Below are 15077 nucleotides of genomic sequence, written 5' to 3' on the forward strand. Positions count from 1 at the left end.
TAAATTTTTTTGGGTGATAATGGGGTGCACATATTTTTTTTTTATTTTTATCATCTAACTTTATTTTTTGTCCTAGTTATTTATTATTTACGTATTGAGCAAAATATTAATTAAATTAATTCTAAACGTTAATAATAGCTGTTACTTTATCAATTATTTTTAACCATATTTTATCTCAAATGAGTTTTACTTTGATATTTCAGTTAAAAATTGGAGGTATATTAACGATTTTCTGAAATGAAGACATGTTTGCTAAAGATCGATATAGGTAAATCTGGCAAGTTTTATAACCTGTGGTCACAACTTTAAAAGTTAAGCAAATAATATCAAACGTCCACTTCAAATACTATAATTATAAAGATTTTTTTTGTTTCTTTCGTTATATTACATACAGACAGTTTTTAGATAACTGTAGAATAAATTGGAAATAATATAAGGAAAAATAAAAAATTATAAATGACAGAAAATTTCTCAATGCTTTATATGTTCTTAGTAAGAAAGGAAGTTTCAAATTCGATTAAGATGTTTTATGTGGTATGACAGAAAAAAATATTGACTGAATTCATAGAGCTTAAGATATGTCTAGATTAAAAAAAAAAATATGCTGATATTTTTATATGCTTTTAGATTATTCTAATAAGGCTAGTTTTAAGTCAATTATTATGATATTTGGCAATAATATTAAGATGTGATTGATACTGCTAAAAGAAAGTTTATATTTAAATTATGGATTGGTGAATATTTTATATATTATATATTATGATAAATTCTAAAACATATATTGTAAAAGAGATTAATGAAATAATGAGACAAATCATGGGAATAAAATGGTATATTTTTCTAACTTATTGTACTAAATATATTTTGTATTATTTCAATGCAAGAATACAATAATAAGGCAGTTGTGACTTTGTGATTCTAATAAACAGTTTGAAATTATATTATCATAATTGAATATGTAAATTAATATGTAATACAATTTGTTTTTAACGGAGTTTCTTATGAATAACATATCGAACTGTACAAATGATTGTAGAGCTTCAATGGAACAGGAAAATGCAAAATATGTAAACAACAATACATATGGCTATTAATAAGATGGGTGGACATAAAAATTATTAAGGTCTGATTATTAAAATTAATTTGCCGTGTGATTTGTTTTAGAAATATTCAAATATTGATTACTAACTGATATTTTTTTAGAAACTTGTACTCAAAGATCATATAAATCTACACTAATATTATAAAGAGAAAAGATTTAATTGTTTGTTTGTAATAGATAAATTTAAGAACTATTCAACTTATTTTAAAAATTCTATCACCTATTGAAAAGTACATTATCAGATAGTAATAAAAATATTTAAATTTACTATGTAAATTATACTCGGATTCTTATAGTAAAATAATGCATGAAAATACAAGTATATTATTACAAAGAATGTAGTTATATAAAGAAACAAATGATTTTTTTTTTATCCCACCCATCTTTTAAATAGATTTGAATGGACCACATAATTCCACTTTATATTAAGATACCATAATATTATAATATGACCACTCTCTCTAGTAGTTTAAGTAAATGATAAGTTACCAAAGCAATGTTTGATTTAGGTACGTTTAGATGGATAAAAAATTGATATATTTTTATATGAAGTGATGAATCCCTAAGATATTATATTATTAAGGTAAACTGTGTGTAAATCTTACATTACGCCATATTTCGAATAACGAGCATCTTTATATCCAATATACTTAACTCGTTGAGATACCAAACCATTATATATAAACACATTAAAAATAACAATAAATTCTTATGACTTAACGTAAAATGTATGGCTTTAAAAACTTAATTGTCTAAAATTATTAATAATAATTACGCCATAATATTTAAAAAGCACGTATTTGGACTTCCAAGCAATGGAAAATAAATATATATTTTTTACAAAATAACAATTGTTTTTTTATAAATCCGTAACAGTTCCTTCAACGGTGATCCCTGGAGCTAATTCAACTATTTCGTTTTCAAATTTGTTATTATCAATGTTGCAAATCAGATCCGTTTTGGAATCTCTCTTTTTTAAGACTGATATGATTAGATCTTTAGAATCTTTTCTGATCAAGTCTCTACTGCTTGGTCGTTGAGGTGCTGGACTGGCTTTACCACTAACTGGAGTCGTTTTACCAGATGGCATAGGTGAAACTTTAGACGCACAAATACCTTTACCAATTTTCGTTTGCGGTATTTTCTCTTCTGTAATGCCATTATCCATTTCACCAGACCTTTTCATAGATGCTCTGTTCCGTGGTGTCTTCTTTAGCATTGCTTGAAAATTAAACGGTGGATCATCATCGTTCATATCACTGGTTGATTTCGCTAAAGCCTGCAACTCTTTAATAGGATTTTCCATGTTAGGAGCATCAATGCTGTATAAGCTTCTACTGTAATTTGTTTTACGTAATCTCGGAGCGCTGTCTTCCAGGATATCCGTGTCGTCGCGTGGTTTAATCCAAGGCTCGGGCGGTTGGTAATAAGCTTGAGAATGGCTTGGCTTCTTTTTATATACAGTAGGTCGGGAGTAGTGACTGTCTTTACTCGCTTGGTTAGTAACTGAAGGTTTGGCTGGTTCATCGGCTGGTAACTTTGGCACAGGTTGTGTGGGGTCTCTGCAGAATGGGACGGTCATGAGCGTCTGTGTGCTTGTAGATGTCACAGTGACCTCGGGTTGTGCTGAACTAAATCGCCGTTTCAACGGTTCGTCCCACTGTTCGTGGTCGGAATCGTATTGACTGGCAAATGTGTCGCTATAATAAGAAATAATTATTTTACATTGTGATGAATACGAAATATTAATATACATGGAAACCTAAGTTTATTCTGTGTACTTTTCGGTTTGGGTTTGGCTTTAAAATCAAAATTAAGAAGATGGATTTAGACCAAACATGTTTGATCCGTAGTAGAAAAATAATGTAAACAATACGATATGGATAAGAAGATACTTTAGATGCTCAACTGCATTCGCGAACACTTTTTGTAATTATGATGTTCTTTCGTTCTTCAATTTAGGTAAAGGTACGCAACTGTAAGGTCAATTAGAACTTAGAAAAGTTTTAATACCAAAATTTAAAATTTTCTTATTTACACTACATCCACACTAGTCTTTGTGATGACAAAATGATTTGTACTATTAGATATAAAATGATAAACAATTTGTCAGTTTATTGATTTAAAGTGGTAAGAACAGCAAGCACTATGAGCATTAAACATTGTGACTACGCATTCCCCATGTCTATCATTCCTGAAAACTAGGGTCTTGTCTCCGGCATCTAATAATTGAGCTGCCATGCCATATCTCACTTTTCTAATGAAAATACAGGCAGGTACTTTGTGACTTGAGTCTTACTTGGTGGTTGAAACACGAATAAAATAAAAAACTTGTTAAGACAGTCATTCAGACATTTTATTATCGTTGCCCGGAGATATAGAAAATTTTGTTCTTTAAATTGCACTAGTAGATTAATTAATATTACTTACGTGCATTTAGCTGTAGGATCGCACATGTACGATGTGTCATAATACTGCAGTTGGTCGATACGAAATGGCAGCTTCCAGACTGTCGGTGGCCCAGATCCTAGAAAGTCACATTCCTTTGTTTGGGGATTGACTCTGTCCAATAGTACTGATGTGCTGGTAGTCAGAAGAGCTTCTAATACAGCTTGGTTGTAGATATGCACCTGTATTATGATTGGAATTATTACAGGAAGGTGCTGTCTATGTGGTAATTAATTTATATCACATGAACAAGTAACATTTACGACAAATATAATTTTGCCATCCGTATTTGGTATTTAGTCTTCAGAGAATAGCTGTAACGTAGTAGTAAATGTGTTGCTTCGCATAAATGAAGTCCTAGATTTAATTCTTAGCCAAACTCTACGAGGTTTGTCCGGAAAGTACGTATAAAAGTTTTTTAAAAATTTTATTTTACAATTATTCAGGTAAATCAATTTTATCCCCTTCAAAGTACTCCCCCTGTGACATAATGCACTTGTGCCAACGCCGTTTCCACTGTGAGAAGGCTCCTTGAAAGTCCTCTGGTTGTAGGTTTCTCAGCTGCCCCGTCGTAGCTTTTTTTATCTCATTTATGTCCCCCAAATGCCGCCCCCGAAGTACCAATTTGGTTTTTGGGAACAAGAAGAAGTCACACGGGGCCAAATCCGGCGAATAGGGGGGGTGTTCGGTCACCGTAATGGAATTTTTACTCAAAAACTCACGGACAACAAGAGAGGTGTGGGCAGGGGCATTGTCGTGGTGAAGAATCCAACGCCCCTCTCGCGCCAATTCTGGACGAACTCGTGCCACACGAGCTTTGAGGCGTCTGAGCACATCGACGTAGAATTTTCCATCAACTGTCTGGCCTGGAGGGACGAATTCTTGATGGACAATCCCCCGAACATCGAAAAAAACAATCAACATTGTCTTGACATTTGAGCGGGATTTTCTTGATTTTTTTGTTCGTGGTTCCCCGGATGTCTTCCACTCTTTGCTTTGGGATTTTACTGTTCTGAGATCGGCAAAAATTTCACGGCCATTCTTGCCGAGTTTCGAGAGAAACTTGATTACGACGCGCTGCTCTTCAACGGAAGCGGGCTCCATGCCGACGGGGTTTCGTTAAGAGGTAACTTCACAGATGGCGTGACAAGCCAGTTCGCACCGCACGGCGGTCAGACCAGAACTGAAGCATTGTTAGGGACATAAGGAAGGGGTCCTGCGCTTACCTGGCCTCCCCACTCCTCTTTCTCGCATTCCAGAACACTTTTATACGAACTTTCCGGACAGACCTCGTATATTGGTTTCTGTTTTAGTGTTCTAGTTTTGACTCCTACATGTTCGTAATTTGGTTTCACATAACATGTGGTATTTCAGAATCAATCCTATCCTATCAGCGTTTAACTGTTGCTAAATATAAGCCTCCCCCCTCGAGGGGCTTTGCCAATAGTTGCCACGCTTGGCAGGCGGATTGGCAACCGCACTTAGGTTTTGCATATGTTTTAAGAGGGATGCTGCTGTCCATCCCTCGCCCTTCTATAGGCGCCTATTACGACACCCAAGAGAAAAGAAGGGGTAACCTTTTCTATGCTGGGAGCATACGGCTATACTACAGAATCAATACTAGATAATTATTGTGATTACGTGATAATCTCGTAAGCATATATTTTATTACCTGTTGCGAAAAATGAACTAAGTCTTGGTAACGAATTGCTCTGTATTGTAGCAAAACCTGAAATATAGATCTGCTTTTCCATTTCATGGCAAACCTCTTGAGAAATCTCGCTGTTTCCTCGTCTATTTGACCTGTACTTTTGTTTATAAGCGGACCGTATGCCTTTCGTACTATATAACCACGATATGCTGAAATATAAATTGCATTTATATTATATATTTATTGCGTCTGAGACGTTGATAAATAAATAATCATATAATATGTTCCTGCCTTTATTCTTTGAGGTATTTATTATGTTATATACTTTGTTTTCTGGAGATACAGTATAAAGAAGTATAGGTAAGTATAATTTGTATGAATATCTACAGGAAACAGGTTATATTATGTAAAATACTTGTAGATATTTGGTATCTAAGGATACATATCAGATGATTATGAAATAAGATGATATAATCTACCTTTTTGTATTAATAGTGCAGCTTCATCTTCAGATACATTCAATGATTGTTGTTTCTTTATTTCTTTTACTGGAAAGTAAATATTATTTATTGTAATTTATCATATTGAAAGTTTACACGTAGACTAATTAATAAAAAATATGTATATAATAAGTATGTAATTAATACTTACTGTGCAATATTTTGGCTTTATTTTTTACAGTTTTCCTTCTGGCTAAATATGCTCGCATCATGCACTGCACCTTTATGATTTTCTTCACTTGTGTTTCATATAACCTGTTAAAAAACATGTATTTGTCAAAAGAATATGTCTTTACTAATTGCTCTGTATGCTACGTAAATTATAAAATTACCTTGACAAGAATTCTTCATTGTAATATTTTAGGAACACTTTCGTTTTCCCCAATACCCAGCCTTCCATCTTCAGTCGAATCAATAGTAATCTGCAATTATCCTTTGTTTCTTCTACAATTTCATCAAAGTCAAACGCTAAAAAGCGATATCTGTAAGATTTTAATAAATAGACCTTTTATGTTTAATGTAAACTTTTTTCTTAATTATTTATGGAATAAATTTTATGTATCGATCATCAATATACAAAATAATAAAAATTTTATTTAATAAAATAAATACGAAAATTTGTAGCGATGGATAGATCAATCAATGGATATTTGTTTATTACTCATTCATACAAAAACAACGAATTTAAATGAAATTTGGTACACGGGTACGCTATATTGTAACTCAGCATATAGGATACTTTTTTTATACGATTCAGGCGGGTAAAGCCGCAGGATATAGCTAGTAAAAAAAACAGTTTAAATTTATATTAAACTGTAAGAGTAAAAATAGGATATAATAATTTTAATATGACTTACCGACGAATAAATTCAGCAAAAGGTATACGACAAGAATATCCACTTTGACGAGCCTTAGCTGTGTCTAAGATAGCCAAAGCTCTTAATTGTTGCCTAACGATTTCTGTTTGAAATCCTCTTGGATTATCATTTAAATCTGCTCTAATACACCTTGCATAGTGAGTTCCTCCACTACCAGGGCCCATAGATAATTGTTTAAGGATTTCTAAGCTACAGGCCCGGTATGTTGCCGCCGCCGTCCTCATTCTATGCACTTGTGAGAATTGTCCTCTTGACACTGTATTGTATTTCTGTAAGATATAACAAGTTCAGAGAGAGAGAGAAAAGAGATTCATTATTAGATATTCCTACCTTATTTTAATTGTACAGAATTTGGAAATAAATTTGTCAGCTTACCCTTGCTTTCATATTCTCTATCTCTTTCTCAGATTTCGATCTTTCCACTACCACTTTTGGCTGACTTGGTGATACTGTCAAATTACCAGTTTTAGTTAATTTGTTTCTGAATAATTGTTGCACTGTAATATTTGTTGAAGTTCGCAGAGTCTCAATCATTTCCGGAGGAAGAAAATCTTTATTTTTATCCGCCATTTCTCGGGCATCGTAGTTTATTTTGCCCGTGTAATGAGCTACACTGAATTCATGGCTTCCAGATAATCTTATATATGGTCCTTTACATGTTGTTCTTATTGTACCTATTTTTAAATAAAAAAAATATATTACTACATTACAGGTACATAATTTACGCCTGATATGTATAATATTAAGGAAAATAAAATTAAAAATTGTCTAAAAATAGTATTAACATTATTTTCTAGACTTCTCTCGACATTTAATGCGAATTACGTGATAAAATTATACGAACTCATAATAAACTCCTGTCCACTTCCAGTCCGACTTGCTTCATCTAGAATATAAAATAGACCCATTGGTCTACCCATAAGTTGATCAACGGAATTTTTATTATCATAAAATTTTAATGAAGCCGTGACAACTTCTTCTTCTGCTGCCTCTTGCATTTCCCATGCAAATACTCTTTGATTGTACAGAAACTGTATTTGTTCATTTGTAGTATTGACAATTAGCTGTTCTAATCTATTTCTATGAAAACATTCGAAGCCAAACATGTCTAGCAAACTTACTGAATATTTATCTCCACTGTAACAAAGTATTTATTATTATAAATTTTTATTTTTTAAAAGTTATAATTTCGTTTTACCAAATTAATTGTAATTACTCACAAAACAGATCGCATGAATGATAACTTGGAATTTATCAAATTAATCATCCAATCAACTAGTCTTTTATACAAAGCGCTAGCTAAAGTGTCTCTAGCGTCTCTTGCTTCATCAGTAGAATGTTTCCTTTTTACGGCTGTTCCACTTTCAATCAAACAATAGTTAAGAAGAGCCCATAGAAATTTTACTTCTTCAAGACATAATAATTTAGCAACCTTTTTAGCTTCTTCTGGATTTTCTATTTCAGCGAAACCATTTTTGCTATCTTTAAACCTGACATTACCTAGAACCAGAATCGCAGCCATTACAGTTTCTAGAAAGTTTATGTCCTCCGTTTCCCAATCTAATATCTTCAAGTTTTCTACAAATTCCTTATAGTTATTTGTATTGTGTTCAGTACTTTCTCTTGCACTATTCATGATTTTTGACAGTTCTTCTGGTATTCTTAAGTATCGGTGTTTTCTATTTTTTTCTAAATTAAACTCGTCTAATCTATTTGCTGCTTCCATAGCGTCATAGAAATAATATAGAAGATTGAAATTTGCCTGACTCCTAAAAAAGTTGATTACATGTTAGTATCGAAATTTTAGTTTTATCTCAAACGTACAAAAAATATAATTAATACTTACATATCAGTAGACGATACACGCCATTTTTCTAATTGATATAGCCAAAATATAGCGCCGCTAAGTTTCCCAGAACTTCCATATGTCACTTGTATTTGAAAAATTCCTCTTGTAGAATTAATATTTATAGGTGTAGCAGCAGTAATAGCAGCTTGAATAATTTTTGTAGCCTTTTGTATTCTTTCAGCTGTATTGTTTTTCATTGCGCCTAAGAAAGTTAGGTGTGATAATGCATGAAGCATATTAGTTGTTTTCCCTGATTTACTTTCCCCAGTAAACACTATATATTGTGGCTCATTGTGATGCAGGGCATCTTGATATGCGCTATCTGCTACAGCAAAGATATGTGGCTCATTGTCGGACCTACTTTTACATTCATACTTTTTATGGTACTGGAATAGATTAAATTATTAAACATATTAAATATTAATATAAAATAACAACAACTTTGTATTATTTGTAATTTCATTACTTACATGCTCATTATAAATATCGTTCTTTATGTTAGGATTGAGAATAAGAAGAATATCTCCCACAAAAGATGTGAAAGAACCTTTTACTAGTTTAGTCTGTAATTCAGCAAGAATGTTATCTTCCGTTAAAACTTCTAAAGCAGCCAGGTCTTCTACTTGCATAATTTCTGGATTATGTGATCCTTCAGTTATCAAAACACCGTTTTTTATTATCCTTTCTCGTATTTTAATTGGAGCGTCTGTTTGTTTCAAATCCATTGCTAAAAATTTTAATTCCGTTGACAGCTAAAATAATTATTAGTACATTTATGAGAACTTAAAATAGACTTTTTAATTAAATTATAAGTTTTTTTTTTAACTCAAAGTATTTTCAAAGTCAACTAAATCGTGACATAAGTACAAAATATACCACACATTTCAATTGGAACAAAGTCATATTATTTTTTACATTAATACATACATGATAATCATTTTCAGGTACAGATTGTATGAATGGGTGCTCTGTTAGTTCCATCATATAGGGACGATGTTCAGGATTTTTTTCTAAGCATCTGGAATAATTATTTTTAATAATTTATTAAAATCCTAAATTAATAATTTTTAAATCTATATAAGTAATAAGTATTTAAAATAATATAGATATAGTTCTGAGGACACGGTATCTTTAATTTTTGAATATTACTCACTCTGTAATGAAATCATTGATGTCATTCGACCACATTGCCGGTTTCGCTAAATTTGGTGGTGGGTTTCTGACAATTTGGAATAATGCCCTGGTAGGATGCATTTCTTGAAAAGGACCTTTGCCATCTGCCATTTCAATTGTAGTTATACCTAAAGCCCAAACATCAGCTCTGTTACCATAGCCCTCGTCATCACACGTCACGACCTCTGGAGCCATCCAACTTGGCGATCCAATATTTGATTTACTTTTTTCATGTGTACCCTTTAGTTTACAAGATAGCCCAAAATCTGAAAGTTTCACTTCACCGTCTTTCGTGATTAAAATATTACTGCATCTTATATTTCGATGTATTATTTTGTTCTCGTGCAAATAAACTACAGCCTGAAAAATATTATTATTTTAAGTTAATACATGAAAAGTCAATTGATGGAATCGATCAGTGTTTGACGGGTGATAGAGAGACCACCTTTAATGAATGAAGTGTGCTACCATCACGTCCAATGTAAGACGGCTCAGCGATAGGAACATCAATGTCAGTCAAGAGATCCACGCCCAAGAGATTCATTGGGATTATTTGCATACGTATCAGGTTCTGTACTGTCGCAGGCGGTCTGTCTGAGCCCTCTACTGTCTGATTTATCAGTATGTTTAATGCGTTCATTATGATCGTTCAAGTTTTAGGGGTGTACTGGTAGATGTCGATAAATGTAATACTTATTTCCTGTTATGTAATATATAGAAGTGACATGTTTTCATGTAGGGTTTATACTGGATGTTGACATCAAATGATGCAGGTAGATACTCGTAGTAGATAGGTAAATAAGAATTAAAGAATAAAATCCAGAATTTTTGATAATACATTCTAAAAAAATATAATATTCGCAACAACTAGTCTCTTGAAACTGAAATTAGAAAATTATAACAATAATTAATTACCTACTTATGTATTGTACATTTTCGTTAAATTATTTAAAACGTTTCGAGATTAATTTATAATTCCTTGAAGGATTTCGATATCGATATGTAAATTTTCCATTGCACGGACCACCGATTATGTATCTTACGAGTTGCAACATCGATAGATATGCGTAGAAGATCTGCGGAACGAAAAGGACAGAGCACCGGTATTGTGGGGCAAGTGGCTCGCATAAAGATAATACTCATTTATCGTTTACCATTACATTTAAAGTCTAAAGGACCAATACTTGTTCACGATTAGGAACTCAATACTGACAACCGTAAGGAAGATTTTAAATTGTTCCGTGGGAGTCCGAGGGATCATTGGCTACTGCGCTACAGATCCGTATATCTTGTGTGCGCGAGCATTATTTACGATAATTGAGCGATGCGCCGCGATGGGGGGCCATCATGGTGTTGTCGGGTGCGTGCAGACATTCGCATCGACAAGTTCGACTGTTCCGTCGCGAATCACGTCAAATAAAGCGGCGTGCATTTTAAGTAATGGCCCTAGATAGTATTTCGTACGTGGACATTCGGAGAGTAATATTTTATACAACGTCACGTAACGGACAGAGAGCGCCCGAACACGGATACGAGAACAATTGAGTTTGCATTCAAAGTACCCACCAATTGATTCAGCCGTTGAAAGGTGGACTGGCAGTCCCTTTGTTTTATAAACAGCCATCTCGGCTCGAATGTGATGAGAGACATGTTTATAGTCAGTCGAATATGGGCTTACCTTGATTGTATATTTTAGGATGTATGCGATGTGCTCCTCAGACATTTTTCTGTCGGCCGCGTGTAGCTTTCTGACAATGTCGATAACAGATCCGCATTCGCACAACTGGAAGATGAATTACTTGCTGTTATATGAAAAATATGCTCACTATAACCTAGATAGGGCATTATAAAGCATTTTCTTGATTATTGTTTTTGCGGTGAACGTAATAGATAGATACTTGAATTTATTAACATTTCGCAGAGTACCTAGTACTTTCGAGTACACTATGGTATTTAATTAGTGAAAATTTGTAGTATTTTTTTTAATATTAAATTAATTTTTTTTAAAAACTGCATCACCAACTGGATGAAATAAAAAACTTAAATTTGACAAATTGTGTATTAAAAAAGTGTATTAAAAATATAAGTGCCTACCTCTAAAACAAACCATATTCTCTTAACATCTTCTGATCTCTCACAAAATACTCCATAAAAATCTATCAGGTTCTGGTGTTTTGTAAAATCTCTTAGAATCTTATACTCTTCTTGTATGTGGTTTTCGTTATCATCTGTATGTATTTGAATTTTAACTGCGACAGCTTTTCCAGCGGCTTGTGTGTCTATAGCCTTGTGTACGTCACCAAAGATTCCTGAGCCAAGTTTTGTTCCGAGCTCATAACGGTCTAAAGGGCTTGGTAGAGTTGAAATATTAAGGCATTCCTTCATCTTGCCAGATTATTTTCGTCATAAATGCCAGTAAGTCCTAGTAGGACAATACTGCTGTTAACATTAAAAAATATTATATATTTTGTAATCATACATATGCATTTACATTTGTTATATATTCAACATCTTTGGAATTTTCTTTCTTTTTCACTTAAGTATTTTTATTTACAATTATTATTTGAATAGATTTCAAATAATATCTAAACGATAATATAGTGAAATATTTCTGTATATGTATCATGTGTGGTATCAAGGATTATAAACATCTGTGAAGTTTATAACATCGATCATATTTCATTATGTTATCTCCATGGTACCGTTCATGTCTATAGGCGATGGTTATTTTCCATTAGGTGGGTCGTCTGCTTGTTTGCCATTTTTGTTGAATTAAAAATAATATACTTTCTTGCACTTCGTACATTGCTATTTACAGTAGCATAAAATACGGAATAAGAGTATTTTAGTAAACATATCTATAATTTTTTTTGCAAACTACTTGGCAAACACAATAACGACCCTTCTAAAATAATACTGGGAGTCGTCACCTATAAATATGAAATAGTTTTGTAGACATCGTTCTGGTATTCCTCACATGTTACTCGAATTAGTTGTTATTAGTTGAGGAATAAGCTGTTAGTTTGCGTATATTGGCAAGCAATCACAACAATAGAAACACAAATGGGATATAGATATTCATACAAATGAGTTTTTAAAAAGTTGAAAGTTGAAGTTATTTTTTTAAAAAGATATTTATTATTTTAAGTAATAAACTTAATAAAAATCGTCATCATATCAGCTGTTGACTGTCCACTGCTGGCCACACAGGCCTTCCCTCATATAGAAAGTTTTGCCAGTAGTTGACACGTTTGGCAGGCGGGTTGGTGGCTGCTGATGTTTTAAGAGGGACGCTGCTACCTATCCCTTCACCCTTGAGTAATTTAACTAAAGTACTTAAGGTAGGTATCTAATTTGCCGATACAATCCGAATCTGAATTAAGACTAAGGAGTTATTAATTTAAGTAATTAGATGGCTATAGAGTCAATGTATCGTGTTAGATTAAAAAAATATATCGGAGATACTTAAGAATAACCTGTTTAAAATTATTGTGTATTTAATTTGAAAACTGTATTAGTGTAGTAAATTAATTTACTACACTAATACGGTTTTCAAATAATATAAATTTTTAATAATAATAATTAAAAATACTCACTCGTTTATAACAGGCGGTGTTGGCACGACTATGTCGCTAACGCGCCCCGAGGGCGAATGATTGTTTACTTCTGGAGCCCTCACAAGTGCTGGGGCTTCGGGAATTAAGAACAACACTAATCCTACGTAACTGTATTAGATCATAATACCACACGGCCTTGCGGTATGGTTTTTACAGGCTTTATTATTAATTATAATTAACAGACTGCTAATTAGAATAATTTATCATTTACTTCAAGTCTATATTAGATGGCAATGGAATGGCAACGCATGGAGCGTATCATATCATGGGCGAAACATTTACTCTGTTATGTCCATGGCACTGCTCACGTCTATAGGCGACGGTTACCACTTTCCATCAGGTGGACTGTCAGCTTATTTGCCATTTTAAGTTGTATAAAAAAACAAAAGATGAAAAATGTCAATTAATTAATAACAGTCAAGTTGAAGTGATCGCCGTGACCGAAAATGATCAGGACTCATCATTATTATTAGATGAAAACGAAGTACTCACTATCATATAGAAAGACTGTACAACACTTTGCTTGTCACACTTGTATTTCTCCAGTAAAGCAGTTATGTCTGTATGGCTTAGTTTCGAATTTCAAAGCCATATATCGGCAAAGTAATTTAAACGCTTTAATTGTAATAATAATTTAAAGTAATTCAAAATATTTTAATGAAAGAATATGGAGACATATCTTAGTTTTCAGGAATGGCAATGCATGAGGAGTATTTCAGTTATTCAGTTTCAGTTATTTGAAGATGTCCATAATATTAGACATGTTTATATAAGTATGTTACCATTTTCCAACCCTTGTACTTTAATAAATAAGAATAAATAATTTATTCAGTTACAAAACATGTCAATATTAATGACAACTTTAAATATTCCGTGGTAACAGTCGAAATATACCCCACATAGCTTAAGTTACAGCATGTTACTGCAGCGCTGATTTTCAGTGGGACCACCACTGAATAGGTAGTACATACTTGAGAAACAGTATTAAATCTATAATATAACTATAATATAATATGTATAACTGGACCTTATAGATGATATCAGTATTACTGTTTAATTTATCTGCAATATTTTTACTTCGCGGCACCACACTTTCACAATTCTACAACACACACACACACACACACACACACACACACACACACATATAAATATATATTGTCTCTGTAAATTAGTCATTACGGGGATATATGGAGACGCCTGCCCTCTGGTGTGAGTGCCGTGCAACAACGCCTGTGTGTCAACTTTTACGCGGGAACAACCATCGACCTCCACGGCAGTGATTAAAATTATTAACAATCTTCGGTTATTTGGGGCGAGTTTAGGTTATTATTTATTATTATTATTGTTTTTATATGCATACACATAAATCGAGGAAAAATAGACAACGATAACACGAATTACGGGAGCCCTGAACCAGCACCTAAGTGTGAGATGAAGTAGGTGATGAAAGTCAATATTCTACCGAAATTCCTCTATATAACAATTACATATGAATATAATTATATATTATTTATTGTATAGAATATAGGTACATTATATATATTTTAAATTTTTTAAGTGATTATTTTACCACAACCTTTATTTGAATCTAAACTTGTTTCTAACCAAATATGGGTCAAGGCTACCCGTACACGTCATGTTATTTTAGCATTAGCCAGATGACCACCATTCTGTATTATTCTATCACTCCGTTTATGTCAACTAAGCGTTTCCTGTTGACAAGCATGACGAAACCTATTTAACTTTAGAATCGATTCGATCCACTATCACTTCGTTTCTATAAACTCACAAATTCCAGATATTTCGCAATGAATACGGTCTTCAACCGTGCGGATGTAAGCGGAACATTTATTTAT

At 32.9% G+C, this 15077-nt stretch overlaps 1 protein-coding gene across 3 annotated transcripts; it reads right to left on the minus strand.

Annotated features, from left to right (window-relative positions):
• Positions 1 to 1828: 1828 nt before the first annotated feature.
• LOC113516702 (neither inactivation nor afterpotential protein C) lies at positions 1829 to 13268 on the minus strand. Of its 3 annotated transcripts, none has more exons than XM_052901897.1 (17): positions 13198 to 13268; positions 11696 to 12040; positions 11280 to 11384; positions 9582 to 9961; positions 9356 to 9446; positions 8899 to 9180; positions 8426 to 8814; positions 7800 to 8348; positions 7424 to 7716; positions 6955 to 7253; positions 6559 to 6848; positions 6034 to 6183; positions 5853 to 5956; positions 5681 to 5749; positions 5223 to 5410; positions 3533 to 3732; positions 1829 to 2802 (listed from the first exon to the last, which is right to left on the minus strand). In XM_052901897.1, the coding sequence occupies exons 2-17, from the start codon at positions 11984 to 11986 to the stop codon at positions 1962 to 1964; spliced, it is 4521 nt and encodes a 1506-aa protein (XP_052757857.1). In that variant the 5' UTR covers positions 11987 to 12040; positions 13198 to 13268; the 3' UTR covers positions 1829 to 1961. The 3 variants fall into 3 exon arrangements, with proteins under 3 accessions (XP_052757857.1, XP_026756966.2, XP_052757858.1); XM_026901165.3 differs by having other exon boundaries at positions 11696 to 12037; positions 13198 to 13256; XM_052901898.1 differs by having other exon boundaries at positions 11696 to 12023; positions 13198 to 13231.
• Between the last annotated feature and the right edge of the window lie 1809 nt (positions 13269 to 15077).

Source organism: Galleria mellonella, unplaced genomic scaffold (assembly GCF_026898425.1).
Source record: "Galleria mellonella isolate WM207_F2 unplaced genomic scaffold, CSIRO_AGI_GalMel_v1 utg83, whole genome shotgun sequence".
Taxonomy (NCBI): domain Eukaryota; kingdom Metazoa; phylum Arthropoda; class Insecta; order Lepidoptera; family Pyralidae; genus Galleria; species Galleria mellonella.

Bases quoted from the DNA above. Each gene is read 5' to 3' on its own strand.
- LOC113516702 (XM_052901897.1), bottom strand. From the start codon at position 11,986: ATGAAGGAATGCCTTAATATTTCAACTCTACCAAGCCCTTTAGACCGT. The intron at 9,962-11,279 runs GTAAGCCCATAT...AATATTTTTCAG, and splicing joins TCCTAAAATATACAATCAAG to GCTGTAGTTTATTTGCACGA. The intron at 3,733-5,222 runs GTAATAAAATAT...ATCATAATACAG, and splicing joins TAGTTCATTTTTCGCAACAG to GTGCATATCTACAACCAAGC.